Source organism: Dama dama, chromosome 22 (genome assembly GCF_033118175.1).
Source record: "Dama dama isolate Ldn47 chromosome 22, ASM3311817v1, whole genome shotgun sequence".
Taxonomy (NCBI): domain Eukaryota; kingdom Metazoa; phylum Chordata; class Mammalia; order Artiodactyla; family Cervidae; genus Dama; species Dama dama.
In genome coordinates this window covers 9,153,380-9,168,385 of record NC_083702.1, presented here as the reverse complement: position 1 = coordinate 9,168,385, position 15,006 = coordinate 9,153,380, and the positions used below count along the sequence as shown (strand labels likewise).

General features: G+C 54.6%; 1 protein-coding gene across 1 annotated transcript in view; it reads left to right on the top strand.

Moving 5' to 3' along the window:
• The window catches only part of CACNA1I (calcium voltage-gated channel subunit alpha1 I), a 106,732-nt gene that overhangs the window by 40,012 nt on the left and 51,714 nt on the right, over positions 1-15,006 (top strand). Inside the window, exon 5 of the mRNA XM_061124040.1 lies at positions 12,832-12,991. Coding sequence (XP_060980023.1) covers positions 12,832-12,991 — 160 coding nt within the window. The remainder of the gene's footprint in view (positions 1-12,831; positions 12,992-15,006) is intronic.

Sequence of the window (15,006 nt, the reverse complement as noted above, 5' to 3'; positions counted from 1 at the left end):
TGGGGGTGTGCACATGTGGGAATGTGTACATGGGGGTGTGCACATGTGGGAATGTGTACATGGGGGTGTGCACATGTGGGGGTGTGGGCCCATGTGCCTCTCCTCCCCCCACCTCACTGCCCGTGTGAGGGGCTCATTTGTGGCTCCTGGCTGTGGGGGTCACTTGCAGGCCTCAGTGCCAGTCTGTCCAGTTCTCTAGAGAAGGGCAGGGCTGGGCCCCGCGCTCATGGAGGTTCTGATTTTGGAGGCTGGGCAGCCCCAAGGGCCCAGAGAGGAGTCCAGGTCTTTCCTCAGGGGCTTCTTTCCTGCTAATAGGCTTTGCTAGGAGGCCCAGGGCTGCCCGAGATGGGCAGTTCTGTTCCCTCTCTGAGCTGTTTCTGCCTCACAGCTGACAAACGAATCTCTTGTTTTCTCAGAACCTGGCCTGGGGGGCAGTTATTGACAGCATGAATGCTCTGGGATCCAAAACAGCCGATGTGCCTCACTGCCCTCCCCGAAAGGGACCTTAAGATAAATCCATCTTCATGAGCAACTTAACAGGAGCCTCAGGCTGTTGGAATGGGTGCACTAATACAGACCTCACCACTTCCTTCCCAGGTGCCAAGAGCTCTGCCCAGAGTCACTGGGAATGAGTGGCCTGTAGGGGTGGGGGGTCACTTAGAAGTGTCTCTCTGAGAGGTTTGGTTGGTTGCCTTCTTTTTTCCTAGCTGTTTCCCTGAACATTCCAAGTCCTCCCATTTATCTTTTTTAGGCCGTGCCACATGGCATGGGAGATTTAGTTCCCTTAGTCCCAACCAGGGATCGAACACTCATCTCCTGCATTGGAAGCATAGAGTGTTATCCACTGGACTGCCAGGGAAGTCCCCCGTTTATCTTTATTGTTGCTTCTGCCCTGGGACTCATTCAACAATAGCCTGTAGCTTTCCATTTGGCCACTAGATGGCAGGCTAGAGGATTGGGATGGGGAAGTCAAATTATGGGTTATTAATTGCAAAGCTGTGGAGAGGGAGGTGGCTGCCTGGAGTTTGCCTGAGCAACCAGGAAGACTCAGTTGGGTTGTCAGGGAATGTAAGTTCTGCTTCTGAGCTCTGCTGAGAGTCTGCTGTGTGACGTGGGAAGCCCTTGGGAGTCTCTGGGCCTGTTTTCCTATTTGTACAAAGGAGGAGCAGGGACTTTGCCCAGGATGGATGGGGCCCCTGGGGGTCATGCTCTTTACAGAACATCATAAAATGTGTCCCTCCACTCCACCCCTGTAGGTGTGTCCTGACCACTCAACCACTGGCGGATAAAGGGCAGGAGACAGCGTAGAGGAGCCGGTTGGGGAGGGAAGGAAGAAGCACTAGACTGCCAGTCAGGAGGCTAGGTTCTGACTTTTTATAAGTCCTTGCTGTGTGACTTTTCATAAGTCGCTATCCCTTTCTGGGCCTTGGCAAGATGGGGTTGATTTATCTTTGAAAGTGCTCCCTCCTGGCATCAGTTGACTCCAGGCCTCAGCCACCCTACACATCCCTCAGTCAACTGTTCAGTTCAGTTTAGTCACTCAGCCATGTCCGAGTCTTTTTATGGACTGCAGCATGCCAGGCCTCCTTGTCCATCACCAGCTCCTGGAGTATACTCAAACTCATGTCCATTGAGTCAGTGATGCCTTCCAACCATCTCATCCTCTGTCATCCCCTTCTCCTCCTGCCCTCACTCTTTCCCAGCATCAGGGTCTTTTCAAATGAGTCAATTCTTCGCATCATGTGGCCAAAATATTGGAGTTTCAGCTTCAGCGTTAGTCCTTCCAATGAATATTCAGGACTGATCTCCTTCAGGATGGACTGGCTGGATCTCCTTGCAGTCCAAGGGACTCTCAAGAGTCTTCTCCAACACCACAGTTCAAAAACATCAATTCTTAGGTGCTCAGCTTTCTTTATAGCCCAACTCTCACAACCATACCTGACCACTGGCAAAATTATAGCTTTGACTAAATGGACCTTTGTTGGCACAGTTCATCTGTGGTGCCTCCCAAAGCCCATTGACCAAGTCATTTAGATATGAAAAGTGCTTTTTCTCCGTTAAGAAACTAGGGCAGTTACTGCTAAAGCCTGAGCCAGCTGAGTCTGAACTGCTGGCCCACCTGTGCCCCTGTATGCCCTGACCCAGGCTGTGGAGGGGGTTGGGAGGGAGGCCTAGGGAGCTCAGGGCAGCTGTCCACCTCCTGGAGCCCTATTTGGCTGACAACCCCTGGGTCAGCAAGAGTCCACCTCTGTGCAGGGGCCTCTGGGCTGGGGCTAGGCTGGGCAGGGCCTGGGGACAGGGAGGCAGAGCTGACAGTGCTGTGTGGAAGGCCCCTATTGGGCCCCAGCTGCAGGCTCAGGACTGGAGATTTGCTCTCTACTGACAGGCCCCAGTTCTGGTCCTTTCACTTGCCCGTTGTGGGACCCTGGGCCTCTATTTCTCCAATGATAAGATGACATTAGTGATACCAGTTACTATATGGTTTTCTAAGGACAAAGTGCTCCCATGTGTGTAGAGAGCTTAGCATGGAGCCTTGTATGCAGTAAGTGGTCAACAGGTGCTACTCTAATGAAAAAGGTGCTTGGGAGCATTGGGGTTGGAGGGTGAGGCCATCAGGACCTCTTCACAGAGGTTGCTTGTGGAAAATGCTCACCAGGAACACAGAGAGTGCTCACCAGGAACACAGAAAACTGGAAGGGTGGTCCTGGCAGACAGAGCGAGATTACACATGCCAGGCTGAAGAGGAGCTGTTCTGGGACTGTGTGTATGTATGTGCACATGTGGGGTTGTGTGCACATTTTAGTGTGTAGGCGCAGAGCACTGCATGTCACAGGGAGGCGTGAGGTGAGTGTTCCACGTCTTCTAGGGATTTGCTAATAATGATAAGTGGCTAAACTTTATCATATGCTTTACACGAACTGTATCATAACAGTCCTAGGATGTTGGTACCGTTGTGATGCCCACTTTACAGATGGGAAAACTGAGGCAGAGACAGCTTGAGTAACCTCCTGAAAGTCACACAGCTGACCAGAGCTTTGTGTTTCCTTTCACAACCTCCTTCCTTTCCTTTTAGTGCATAGGTATCTCAGCCACCCACTCCATCTGCACAGGGACATCAGGAAAGACACCTGCTCACATCCAAGGTCAAAGCAGAAGGGCCCAATGGGCTGAAGTAACGGCCCCTTCTCTACCCCCAAGTTTGGTGTGGTCCAGACCTCTGAATGCCTTTCACTGTCAGGGTGAAGAGTTCTTGTGGTGCTGGGCCCTTAGTAGCCCGAGGGGGATGAGTCAGGGCAGGAAGGAGGATAGTAGAGTAGTTAGCGCGGAGCATGGTGTCTGAGTTGCCCTGCCAGTGTTCAGAGCTTGGGCCCATGTTAGTTAGCTGCCGGACCTGGGAAAATAAACTTCTCTTGTTTTGGACCCCTGTCCGCACAAGGGGGATGACACATGGCACCTCATTGTGGGTTAGTCTGCAGTGCCAGATGTACAGCAGGTGCCTGGTGAACTGCTCCATCCCCGCACCATCAGAGGGAGGGTCCCAGTGTCAGGGTTGCAGACAGCAGCATCCAGAGCAGTTAGACCAGGGTTTGTGCCTGGGATCTTGGCCACCTCTCAGACCTGTTTCTCAATCCATAAGGTGGGTCCCAGCCCTCCCTTGCTAGGCTATGAGGTAGCAAAGCATCTTCATGACACCTGCTCCTAGAAGGTGCCAACACCATACATTGATCACGTAGGGGTCTCAGGTTGTCGTTTAGTCGCTAAGTTGTGTCTGACTCTTTTGCGACCCCATGGACTCCACCCTGCTAGGCTCCTCTGTCCGTGGAACTTTCCAGGCAAGAATACTGTTGAGGGTGGCCATTTCCTTCTCCAGGGTGTCTTCCAGACCCAGGGACTGAACCCACGTCTCCTGCATTGACAGGTGGATTCTTCACCACTGAGCCACCGGGGAAGCGTCTCATGCTCCACATGTCATATTCCAGATCTGTTGGCACAGGGCTGGGGTGCCTGAAAACAAAGCTTGCATGAGAATCTCAGCACTTTCAATTTGTGTGTGTGTTCAGTGGGGCTTGGGGCGCAGCTGAAGAAGAAGAAAGGTCTGGCAGCCACCTGGGAAGGGAGGGAGGGAAGGAGGGAGGTGGGGAGAGAAAAGAGAAGATATTGACCAGGGGCCCGATTTCCCCAGGGCTGCTCCTTTCAGAAGAGATGGGGGTGGGCTGGAGAACATCTGGGCAGAACATCTGATGAGAACAGGAAAGAGCAGCCAGGACTGCGAGAGGAGAGATGCTTGGGGTGGGGATGGAGTGAGGGCAGCCCTCTCCTCCCCGCTCTGCCTCCGCACTGGGTCAAATTCTGCTTTACACATCAGGAAGGCGTGATTCTTGGACAGGACACCAGATCAAGAGAGAGAGCCACTGCCTGTGTGTTCATTCCTTCATCCGTTCATCCAGAGGAGCATCCGCAATGGGGCCACGGAGCCAGGCCTTGGGTTAGACGTGGGGGTCATGGAGAAGGCTCTGATGCCGCCCCGTCTCTGTAGGCAGATGCTCAAGCTGGGCAGCTGTGGGCCTGGGGCCAGGTGCCCTAATGGGGGCGGCCGGGCTGAGGGGAGGGGCTCCCGACACCGTACTTTGAGGAGGCTTCAGAGAAGAGTGGGCAAGAGACTTTGGAAGAATGAGTGAGAGGACATCAGGGGCCGTGGTCTGGTTGGGGACCTTCAGCAGGACAGGCCTGGTACCACCCGCCCTCCAGGGTGTGAGCACTGACTGCCTTGGGGAGGAACCAAGGCCTCCCCTGGGGTGGAGGGCACAGTGCCGCAGACCCCCTTGTGCGGGCATTGCTTCTCGTCTCAGGAGTGGGCACTGGGGCCCCCCTTCAGTCCTCAGGCCCCTCCCCTCGGGGCTGGGGCCAGCAGCTGTGTCCTTGGCCACCCGGCCGTATGCTGCCTGGCCCGGCCTCCCGGGCACCCACTGTGCCTCTGATTAGTTGGCACTGGCCGTGGCAGCAGCAGCACACGGCCTCTCCCAGCTGCTCAGCAGCCTCTGCTGACCTGGGCAGACCAGGGAGAGAGGGGGGCCCCAGGGCCAGCCGCTGCCTCGCGGCCCCTTGCCCCAGGCCTACTCCCTTCCTCCTGGCTGCGGGCTGGGCCCCTGGCAGAGGCTGGCATGAACTCGGCTCTTTCTACTTGAGCTGGCCTGGCAGAGCGGTCGTGCTAATCTGGGCTGACAGCTCCTGTCTGCAGAGAGCACCCCAGACCTCCAGGGGAGAGGCCTGTCAGGAAGTGCACCCCCTTCCCCTCCTGGGTGCCCCGCTGCCACCAGGGGCCCTTGTCTGGCTGATGCCCAGCTCTCCTTAGGGCAGAGGGCCTGGTCCAGGGGCTCGCTGGCAAGAAAGGGGTGAAAAGGTTGAGAAGCTCCATCAGTTTGCCCACCAGTCATCGTCTCCCCCAGCTCCTGGCATTTAAAATGCCACCTAGAGGGACTTCCCCTGGTGGTCCAGTGGTTAAGATTCCATGTTTCCTATGCAGGGGGCACAGGTTCAATTCCTGGTCCAGGAACTAACATCCTGCATGCCTCACAGTGCAGCCAAAAAATTAAAAAATAAAATGCCACCTACAAACAGTTTCTACCCTGATGTCACCCACGTGATGCTCCAGGCCATACTTCTCCCTCTGAACCCCAGACCCTGAGATCTGATTTCACACAGGTGTACACCAGGCACCCCAAATTCCACATGTCCTTGCAGACCCCCATCTCCACTGAGGGCTGCTATGTGCCTTTGGACTCAGGCCCCCAACTTTGGAGATGCCCCGGTTCCTCTATTCCACTCATACCCATATCCTATCCCCGACTCAACCTTCGGAATGCCTCCAGAACCCCGCCACGACGTCCTTCTCCAATGACACGTCATCTGACCTCAGCCAGATGTGTGTTATCAGGATGGCAGGTGAGCGAGAGCTGGGCCAAGCCAGGTGGCTTGAAGTGAAGCAGGTGGACCGAAGGCCCGGTCCCCACCTGGAGAGTCCCTGGAGAGTGCCCAGTCCCAGCATCTGGTGTGGGCAACCTCAGCAGGGAGGGCACCGGGCAGGAGCCTATGTCTCTCCTGGGCACCCCCTTGAAAGAAAGAAAGAAAGAAAGAAAGTGAAGTCATTCTGTCGTGTCCGATGCTTTGCGACCCCATGGACTGTAGCCCACCAGCCTCCTCCATCCATGGAATTTCCCAGGCAAGAACACTGCAGTAGGTTGCCATTTCCTTCTCCAGGGCATCTTCCTGACCCAGGTATAGAACCATGTGTCTTCCGCATTGCAGGAAGACGCTTTACCATCTGAGTCAGCAGGGAAGCCCTGAGGGCTCCCCATTTCAGTCCCAGGGGAAGGCAGGGGGTGCCCTCGGGAGGCAGTGACCACGTGGCCACTGTCAGCCTCCTGGCCGTGCAGCCCACAGGCCCGGCCCCCTTTCCAGTGATGCGTGTGCGGGTTCCGGGGCCACACAGGGGTGTTTGTAGACCATCCTGCAGGCTGGGGTCCCTAATGGCCTCCCTCTTCGGCCCCAGCCCACACAGTCGTTTTTTCCTCAGCAGCCGGGAGACCACGTCTGTCTTCTACCCGCGACTCTCAGCGCCGGTCAAAGCTGGAGCCACACGCTGTCCTGCAGGCAGCCCTGTTGCCCTCCCACCTTTGCGCGGCTCCTCCCTCTCCTGGAGAGCTCTCCCCGAAGTGGGCACACAGCTGCTCCGTGCGTCTTGGCAGGGCGGCTTTACCCAGCCCCCGCTTTATACCAGCTGGACCCCCAGCCCCAGCCTGGTCCTCCCGCCCCTCCCCCAGTCTACTCTTTGCTTTTGTAGCACTTACCACCCAACAAAGGAAGAAATGTACTTATTTATCATGTTTGCTGTTTCTTTGTATCTCGATTGTTGTTTAGATGCTCAGTCGTGTCCAATTCTTTTGCGGCCCCATGGACTGTAGCCCGCCGGGCTTCTCTGTCCATGGGATTTCCCAGGCGAGAATACTGGAGTGGGTTGCCATTTTCTTCTCCAGGGGAATCTTCCTGGCCCCAGAATCAAATCTATGTTTTCTGCATTGCAGGCAGATGCTTTACTGATGAGTCACCGGGGAAGCCCTTTCCTCTTCCTACCCTTACCTAGAATGTGTGCTTCACAAGGGCAAGGGTTTGATCTGTTTTTGTGGATGTGTTTTTAAACTGATATATCCTTAGAGCTTAAAAGAGTGCCTGGCATGTAGTTGGCCCTCACTCAACATTTGTAGAACGGATCCATCCACCCAGCCCATCACTCCTACATTCATTCAGGCTGCCCCCCTCAGAGGGGTTACTCTGTCCTGGGCCCCAGGCTGGACTGGGGGATGCAGAGCACCCCCGGTGGGCTTTGCACTCCTGGTTTCCAGGGAGAGAGGAGGACAGAGCTGTGATGAAGGATGACAGCATAATAAGTGGTGTGATGGAGGGCGGACGGGGATGTGGCAGCTCCTTGCAGGGGCACGATCCCAGCTGTGGGATCCAGGAGAGGTGACCACACAGCAGAGCTCTGAAAACAGAGGAGAGATGGCCTAGTGAGCATGTGCGAGGGCCCGGCAGTGACCCAGAACCTGGGCTTCCCAGGGACTGGAAGTGGGTCAGTCTGGCTCCAGCACGGACCCCGTTGTGCCCTGGGAAGTGAACCTGGCGTTGCTCTCAGCAGCACAGTAGTAAAGAAACCCCCCGTGGCAGAGAGTCGGGGGGCGGTCAATGGGGGTCAATGCACAGGTGGGAAGTGGGCGTGCTGGGTGTGCCTGCAGTCTGGTGGAGCAGCAGGTTCAGGTGTGGCATGGACAGGGGGGATGAGGCTGTGACAGACTGGAGCCTGATGGTTGGGGGTCCTGTGATTGGGGGGTGGGACAAGGATTTACACTTTCCTCATTGGGAGGCTTTGACTTTGGGGGCATCCCCTCCACCCTCCTCTGAGGTGTTCTGGCCTGGGGGTCTTCCTGAGGCTGGACAGGACCCACTGTCTTCTGTAGTTGAGGCCACTGGGGCCCAGAGAGGGCAAGCTCTGCCTCAAGGCTGCCCAGCAGAACTGGCACCCAGGTGTCCTGGCCTGAGCTGGTGCTCTGTTTGCTCATCAGAGAAAGGGTTCATTGGATGTTCTGAGGACTCTGGGGTCCTCTTCCATCTTAATTAGGGGAGCAGGGCTCCAAGCCACACTCATGGGTCACCTACAACCTGCCCTCATCAACGCCCACCTGGTCTCCATCCAAGGCTCAAGAGTCACAGAGACCAAAACCAGATAATCTCATCCCGAGAGAGGAAAAGGGAGAGCCACTCATCAGAGAGGCAGGAAGCCTTCTAAGTATCTGGGGGTGAGAGTCAGAGAAGGCTGCCTGGAGGAGGAGGCCTTAGCTGAAGAGAGGTGTGAAGGATGAGCAGAAAAGATGGTCTGAGGTAGATGGTGATGGGTCTTAAGGGCAGTCTCTGCCTCTCTTTCCACCTCTGTTCTCTGTCTACAATTCTCTCTCTGTTTCACTTTCTCTGTCTCTCTCTCCTGTATCGGTTGCCAGGGAAATCAAGGGCATGGCGGAGCCCTCCAACTTGCTTGAGCTAATTACTTGACTGTGGGCGTTGAAAGGAGGATTAGCTGGGTCCTCGTGAGGTCCTTCCTGGCTCCCTAATCCTGTGGCCCCTGTTCCCCAGCGCGGAAGCTATGAACTTGCTCTGAGTCCCTAATTAGCTAATTATGCCCTGGCTCTGTGGCCCTGGGGCTCCCTGGGCCCCAGGGGGGGCTGTGAAGTGAGCTGGGGCTCATCTCAGCAGAGGGGAGGGAGGAGGGGAGGAGAGACGGGGCTGCCATTCCGGGAAGCCGGCGGTCAGGCAGGTTCTCAGGAGCTTTTCAGAATTTCAATGTCCTGGAGAGCTGGGAAATGTAATTAATTGAGCAACAACAGCTGGGCCCTGGGGGGAAGCAGGCGGGAGCAGCCAGGCTGGGATGGTGCAGAGGTGCCTCCTCCAGGCCTCTCTGATCCCACCGCTTCTCAGGGCCGCTGCTTGGCCCTCCGTGCTTGCCTCCCGCCTCTGTCCTGTCCTCCAAGATTGTTCCATTGGCTTTAAAGTCAAGAGCTGATCAAGGGCTCAGCCTGCTTAGAAATCTCCCAAGTAGCCGCCTAGCAGAGACTCCCGGATGCCCTCTCTGACTGGTCACTCCTCCATGACTTTGCCACCGCTCCTGTCATCCTGCAGGGCCCAGCTCGAGTCAGCCCCTCCTGCGATGTGCCTGGAGCTCCCTTACTCCCCAGGCCTCATCCCTTTCCCCAATGCTGAGGTCCCCTGTCCCCTTGCTGGCAGACTGCAAATTCTGCAGGGGGTGAAAAATGGGATTTGGGATTTCCCACGAGCGCAGCACTGTGCCTGGTATGCAACAGTACTTGTAAGTGTTTGATGAATGAATGAATGATGGGGCACCAGAAAGGCCTGTGACTGACTGACTTAACATTTGGATGGATTGCAGGCTGATTGCTCTGATTTCTCACTTCCCTCTTCTGCACACCCCCTGTTGTGGGGGCGGATGTGGGGGGAGTGGGGTACTGAGCCCTCACTCACCCTGGCTTGCTCTCAGTTGGAGAGCAGGAGCCTGCAAGGGAGCCCCACTGCCTTTCCCAAGAGGAGGCTGACCTAGTTTTGTGGGGTGGGAGGATGGGGGTGAGCATTAATTATTGATTGGAAATCACTCCATACAGAGCTCGTGATGCAAATCCCAAATAATTATCCTCGTTAATAACTACCTCAGCCATCGCCCCTGGAATAAATAAAAATCTGGACAGAGCCACTCTTCTCCTTGTCATCATCCTTTCATCTTCCCCTCTCCAATATTCCACCCCCTCCCCATGATTTAGCACATTGTTCATTCACAAGCAGTCATTCAATAAATGCTGGCTGAAACTCTGCTCTGGGCCAGGACCTGCTGGGTCCTGGGAGTACTGAGGTGACTCAGAAAGACCTTGTCTCCAGGAGCATATAGCCCAGTGGGAAAAACAGGAGAGTAAATGGATAACTATATATCAGGGTTAGAAGATAGATGTTGATGTAAATGGTGCCTTCAAGGTTGTGCAGTATGCAACCTGCACAGCTGTACATGACAGCCTACGGTAGGTCAGAGGTGCTAAGGTGGCCCAGAACAGGTGAGCGAGAGAGAGGTTTAAAAGGGGTATGGGAAGTCACAGAGAGACTTCACAGAGAGAAGGCAGATCCTTAACTGAGCTATGGTGACTGAATAAAGGTTTGCCAGGCACAAGAGAGGTGGAAGAGTGTTCTAGAAAGAGGGAACAGCATGAGTAAAACAAGCATGAAGGTGTGAAATCCCATGGTATCTTTGTGCCCGTGTGCTTGCTAAGTCAATTCAGTTGTGTCCAACTCTGTGTGACCCTATGAACTGCAGGCTTCCAGGCTCCTCTGTCCATGGGATTCTCCAGGCAAGAACACTGGAGTAGATTGCCGTGTCTTCCTCCAAGGGATCTTCCAGACCCAGGGATCGAACCCGCGTCTCTTATGTCTACTGCATTGGTAGATGGGTTCTTTACCACTAGTGCCACCTGAGACCTAGGGTGCACACTGGGGACAGAGGGAGGGAGAGAGGAAGATGAAGCTAGAGAGGGTACACAGGAATCACAGGATCTTGGGTGGGGTACACTCAAGGGTGACCCACTAGCTCTTGACACTGTTTGGAGCCACAGACACTTCTGTGGACCTTCTTCCCAGAAAAACTCATGGCATCATACTTGCATATTTTACAGCAATTTCATAAGGTTCAATGACCTCCTATAGTCCTTCCAGAGACCTCCCCCCACCTGCCAGGGATCCACAAATCCTGGTAGCTGATAAGAATGCCAGCAGTTTGTACACATGGTGATGACATGCCCACATTTGTGTTCTAGAGTGGCTATTATCAGAAATTGCCCCTTCTCTGCCCTGGGCTCTGCTTTCCCTGGGCTGGCTTCAACCCCAGACAGGCACTATCCCTGGGAAGCAAGATGGCCCCAGCAACTCCAGGCTTCACTCCTCCCAACTTGTAAACTCTGCAGCAAGAGAGCATCTCTTTTCCTGTAGTTCCATCAGAAGTCTCATCGCCAACTGTCATTGGTCTTAGGTAGAGTCACATGCTCATCCTGGACCAATCACGGAGGCTAGGGAAATAGGCTATGCTGATTGGCCAAGCCTGAGTCATATGATCTCCATGTCAGCCCACCCAAACCATGGAACTGGAATGGAAGAGTGATGCTGTGTTCAGAAGACTGGGAAATAGGGGCTGGGCAAAGCCACAAAGGTGGCCCACTTTTCTGGGACTTGCATTCCTGTGGATTCTCCAGTGACTGGGGTGGCTGGATCTTCTTGAGGAGTCAGGAGGAGTGGGTGACATGCAGACCATTACCAAAGTCATGACAGTGGATGACATCACCCAGACTTGAGAGAGCAGGTGCTTTTCACAGCTGGGGGACTGAGCCCGTGGGGAGAGAGGGCATGGAGGGTGCGGATGGGTCAGCTCAGGCAGGCGGGGCAGAAGGGAAGAATGGGGAGACAGATGTGAAGAGTGGTAAGTGTGTGGAGTGGTGCCAAAAGCTGAGCCTGTTCTCCACTTCCTCTGTGGGGTGGGAGCCCCAGAGTTTGCTGAGACTTTGGTGTGGGCCCTGAGCTGGGGAATCTTTGTAGCATGGTTATTGTCTTCTTGGGCCCCTCTGCTGAGGGGTCATATCCCCCAAGAGGGGAAGGGACTGGTTCAAGGTCCCACAGGTCCCAGAGGCCAGCAGAGTGAGGAATTGCACCCTGTTCTCTCTTCATCAGGGGCTATGTGTTTTCCACAGGCCTTCCCTACCTGCAGAGTTTTGGGATGTCAGATCTCCCAAGGAAGTGACTGACATATTCTGCCCCCCTCCCCATGCCTGCCTGAAGCCCCATTCAGGTCACCCCATCACGCTCCCTGGAGATATCTATCTCCTCTCTCATTTCCCCATTTTCTCCTCTTATTGCCTCTGGCTTGGCTCGTTCATTGCAACTATTTCTAAGGAAAGGAAAAGTCCTCTTCTTCTGGCATCAGGCCAGGTCTGGGTACCTTGGCAGGTCAAGGTTCTTCTCTAGGTGGTTCTGAGAGCTCTGCCTGATTCCATCATGCAGTGGGGTGGGTCAGCAGGATGGTTTTGGCTGGTACTGATGTGTCCTGTCATGGTCAGGGGACCACTAACTGTCCTAGAAATGAAGGACACTTAGGACACATTTATTAGGGAACAAGTGCCCATCCTGGGTGGGTGCTGGGAATAGGGAGATGAGCTAACCTCAGTCCCAGACCTCCGGGTACTTGGGGGCTACAGCAAGAGTGCTAACTTGGTGTCAGGACACCGGGTTTAAATCCAGACCCTGCTGCTTCCTATCTGTGTGAACTTGGGCAAGTAGCTTCAGTTCTATGAAGCTTTGGTTACCTTTTCTATAAAATAGGGATAATATTACCACCCTCATAGAGTTGTCATGGAGACTGAAGAGCTCGTATTTGTGCATTACCCCGAAAAGCATTTGGCACATTAAAAGTGCTCCGTAAATATCTGCTTATTCACCCATGATCTAGTGGAAGTATAGCGGGATGCAGAGCCATATTCATGGCTTCTGGGAGAAGGGGCAGGTACCAAGGAGGAGGTCTGTCTGGTGGCCAGTGAGCAGGTTGAGGGCAGTGAGGAGCCCCTGCCCACTTGTCCCATCTCTCCTCTCACCACCCCTTCTCTGTTCCTCTAACCCTGCTCTCTCTCTCTCCTCTCTGGGCCCTCTGCCCCCGTCTGCCAATCCCTCCACCCTCCCCTCTCCCAGGTATGCGGATCCTGGTGAACCTGCTCCTGGACACACTGCCCATGCTGGGGAATGTGCTCCTGCTCTGCTTCTTTGTCTTCTTCATCTTTGGCATCATTGGTGTGCAGCTCTGGGCTGGCCTGCTTCGAAACCGCTGCTTCCTGGAGGAGAACTTCACCATGTGAGTGCAGCCCCCCACCCCTGCCCTAGGACCCCTGGCCAGCTTTACTTGGGGCATTGTTTGTGCAGAATGTTTCCAGGTTAGGAAGGTCTCCCCATTGAGCACCTGGTCCCCATCCTTACTTCTGGTGGAGCAGAGAGATTAAGGGATGTGCCCAGGCGAGTTGGTGGTAGGTCTCCCATGAATGGCTGGACACCAGAATAAGCACAAAAGGCCTTTGAGCCCTCAAAACTGTTATCAGAAAGTCCTGGTCCAAGATAGGCCCTTAGATGCTAATTCAGCTCCTACTGACTCTTACTTAACACATAGTTTTAACTTACTGGGTGAAAGTGAAAGTGTTAGTCACTCAGTCGTGTCCGACTCTTTGTGACCCTGTGGTCTGTAGTCCGCCAGGTTCCTCTGTCTATGGGATTTTTCAGGCAAGAATACTGGAGCAGGTTGCCATTCCCTTCTCCAGGGGATCTTCCCAACCCAGGGATGGAACCCGGGTGTCCTGCATTACAGACAGACTCTTTACAGTCTGAGCCATCAAGGAAGCAGGAAGCAACTTACTTGGTAATTGGGACCAAAAGAGTGGAAGCAGCAAATAAGAAGGAGGTTGGGTAGGAGGCTAAGACCCAAGCAGAAGTGATGACAGCAAGGGAAAACAAGATAGAAAACCTCAAAAGCAGACATGAAACCTGGCTGTCTAATTAGAGCACAGACATTCCTATCGGTGACTCTGAGTCATCAGGGAAAGGTCAGCTTGCATTTGGCCCACGTGTGTCTAAAAGCAGTGGGGGTGGACAGCTCCCTAGAGAGAGGCTTGTCCAAAGCTATGTAAACAGCAATTGAGCTGTGGCTCTTGGAGAAGTTGGGTTGAGTCGTCGGAAAAATTGGACATCTGTAGCATCTCAGCGAGGAGGGGTAAGCGGCGGCTTTGAGTACACATACATGGCCATATGTATTTGGACATGACTAAGCTTTCATTTCGTTTCACTAATGTGCATAAGTGTACTCCTGCTGTGTGCCAGGCCCCAGGGAGACAGAGGTAGGAGAGCATTTTCATTCATCCTGTGACTTGACACGCTCACCCAAGCAGCGGCACTTGCCCAGCTCAGGAGAGGATGCAGCAGAAGGTGGGGTTCCAGCCCTTGGGGATTGAGGGGTGGGCACAGGTGTGGGCTGGGCCTCCCTGCCCGCCTGACTGTTGGTTGTGGGGATGGAGCTATGCTGGAGAGCCAGGGGGAAGCCTGGGGAAAGAACTGGCTCCCTCCACAGCGCTGTGGGGGCAGATCAGGGGCGGGGCACCCTTGTGGGTCAGGGCCCTGTGTGGGGGAGGGGAACACTCAGTGTCAATCATTTGGAAGGGGCGGGCCCTCCTGCTTCTGGTCTGGCCTGCACAGATGGAGACGGGCAGGTGTGAGCTCTCAGCTTTGGGGGTTCAGGTCACATCCAGGCCCCCCTGGTCCCCCATGGATCTTTTTCTCGTTCATCCCGAGGTGGCCCCCTCTCATTCACCCAGCTCAGCCCCAGTGTCACCTCCTCCTGGAGGCCTTCCCTTACCACCCCTTTCCCCCAAACATTATCCTGCTTGATTTTCTTGGCACTGTCTCTGTCTGAACCTGTCTCACTTGTGAGTTTATCTTCAGGGTTGCTGGGCATCTGTAGTCCAGTTTATTGACTTGGTTAGCAAGGATGACACGCTCCTGTGTGACACGGGTGGTGGCGGTGGTGCTTGACTTTTGACCCCATGCAGAGACCCAGAAACTGAGTCTGAGAGAGGAGAACCTTGCTCCAGGACCTCCAAAGCCTACCATGACCACCCCCCAGTGAGTGTGAACAAAGCACGCCCCAGGCACATAAGCCAAGATGGTCAGATGGAGGGTTCTTGATAAGCAAAGACGATGCCACCCAGCTAGGAAGTGGCAGGGCTCCGTCTCGTGTCCTCTGCAAAGCATCTGCTCCCTTCTGGCAGATTCTGTCTAGGCATTAATGCACACGCACGACTATTTACACCCCAGACAGGTTTTAAA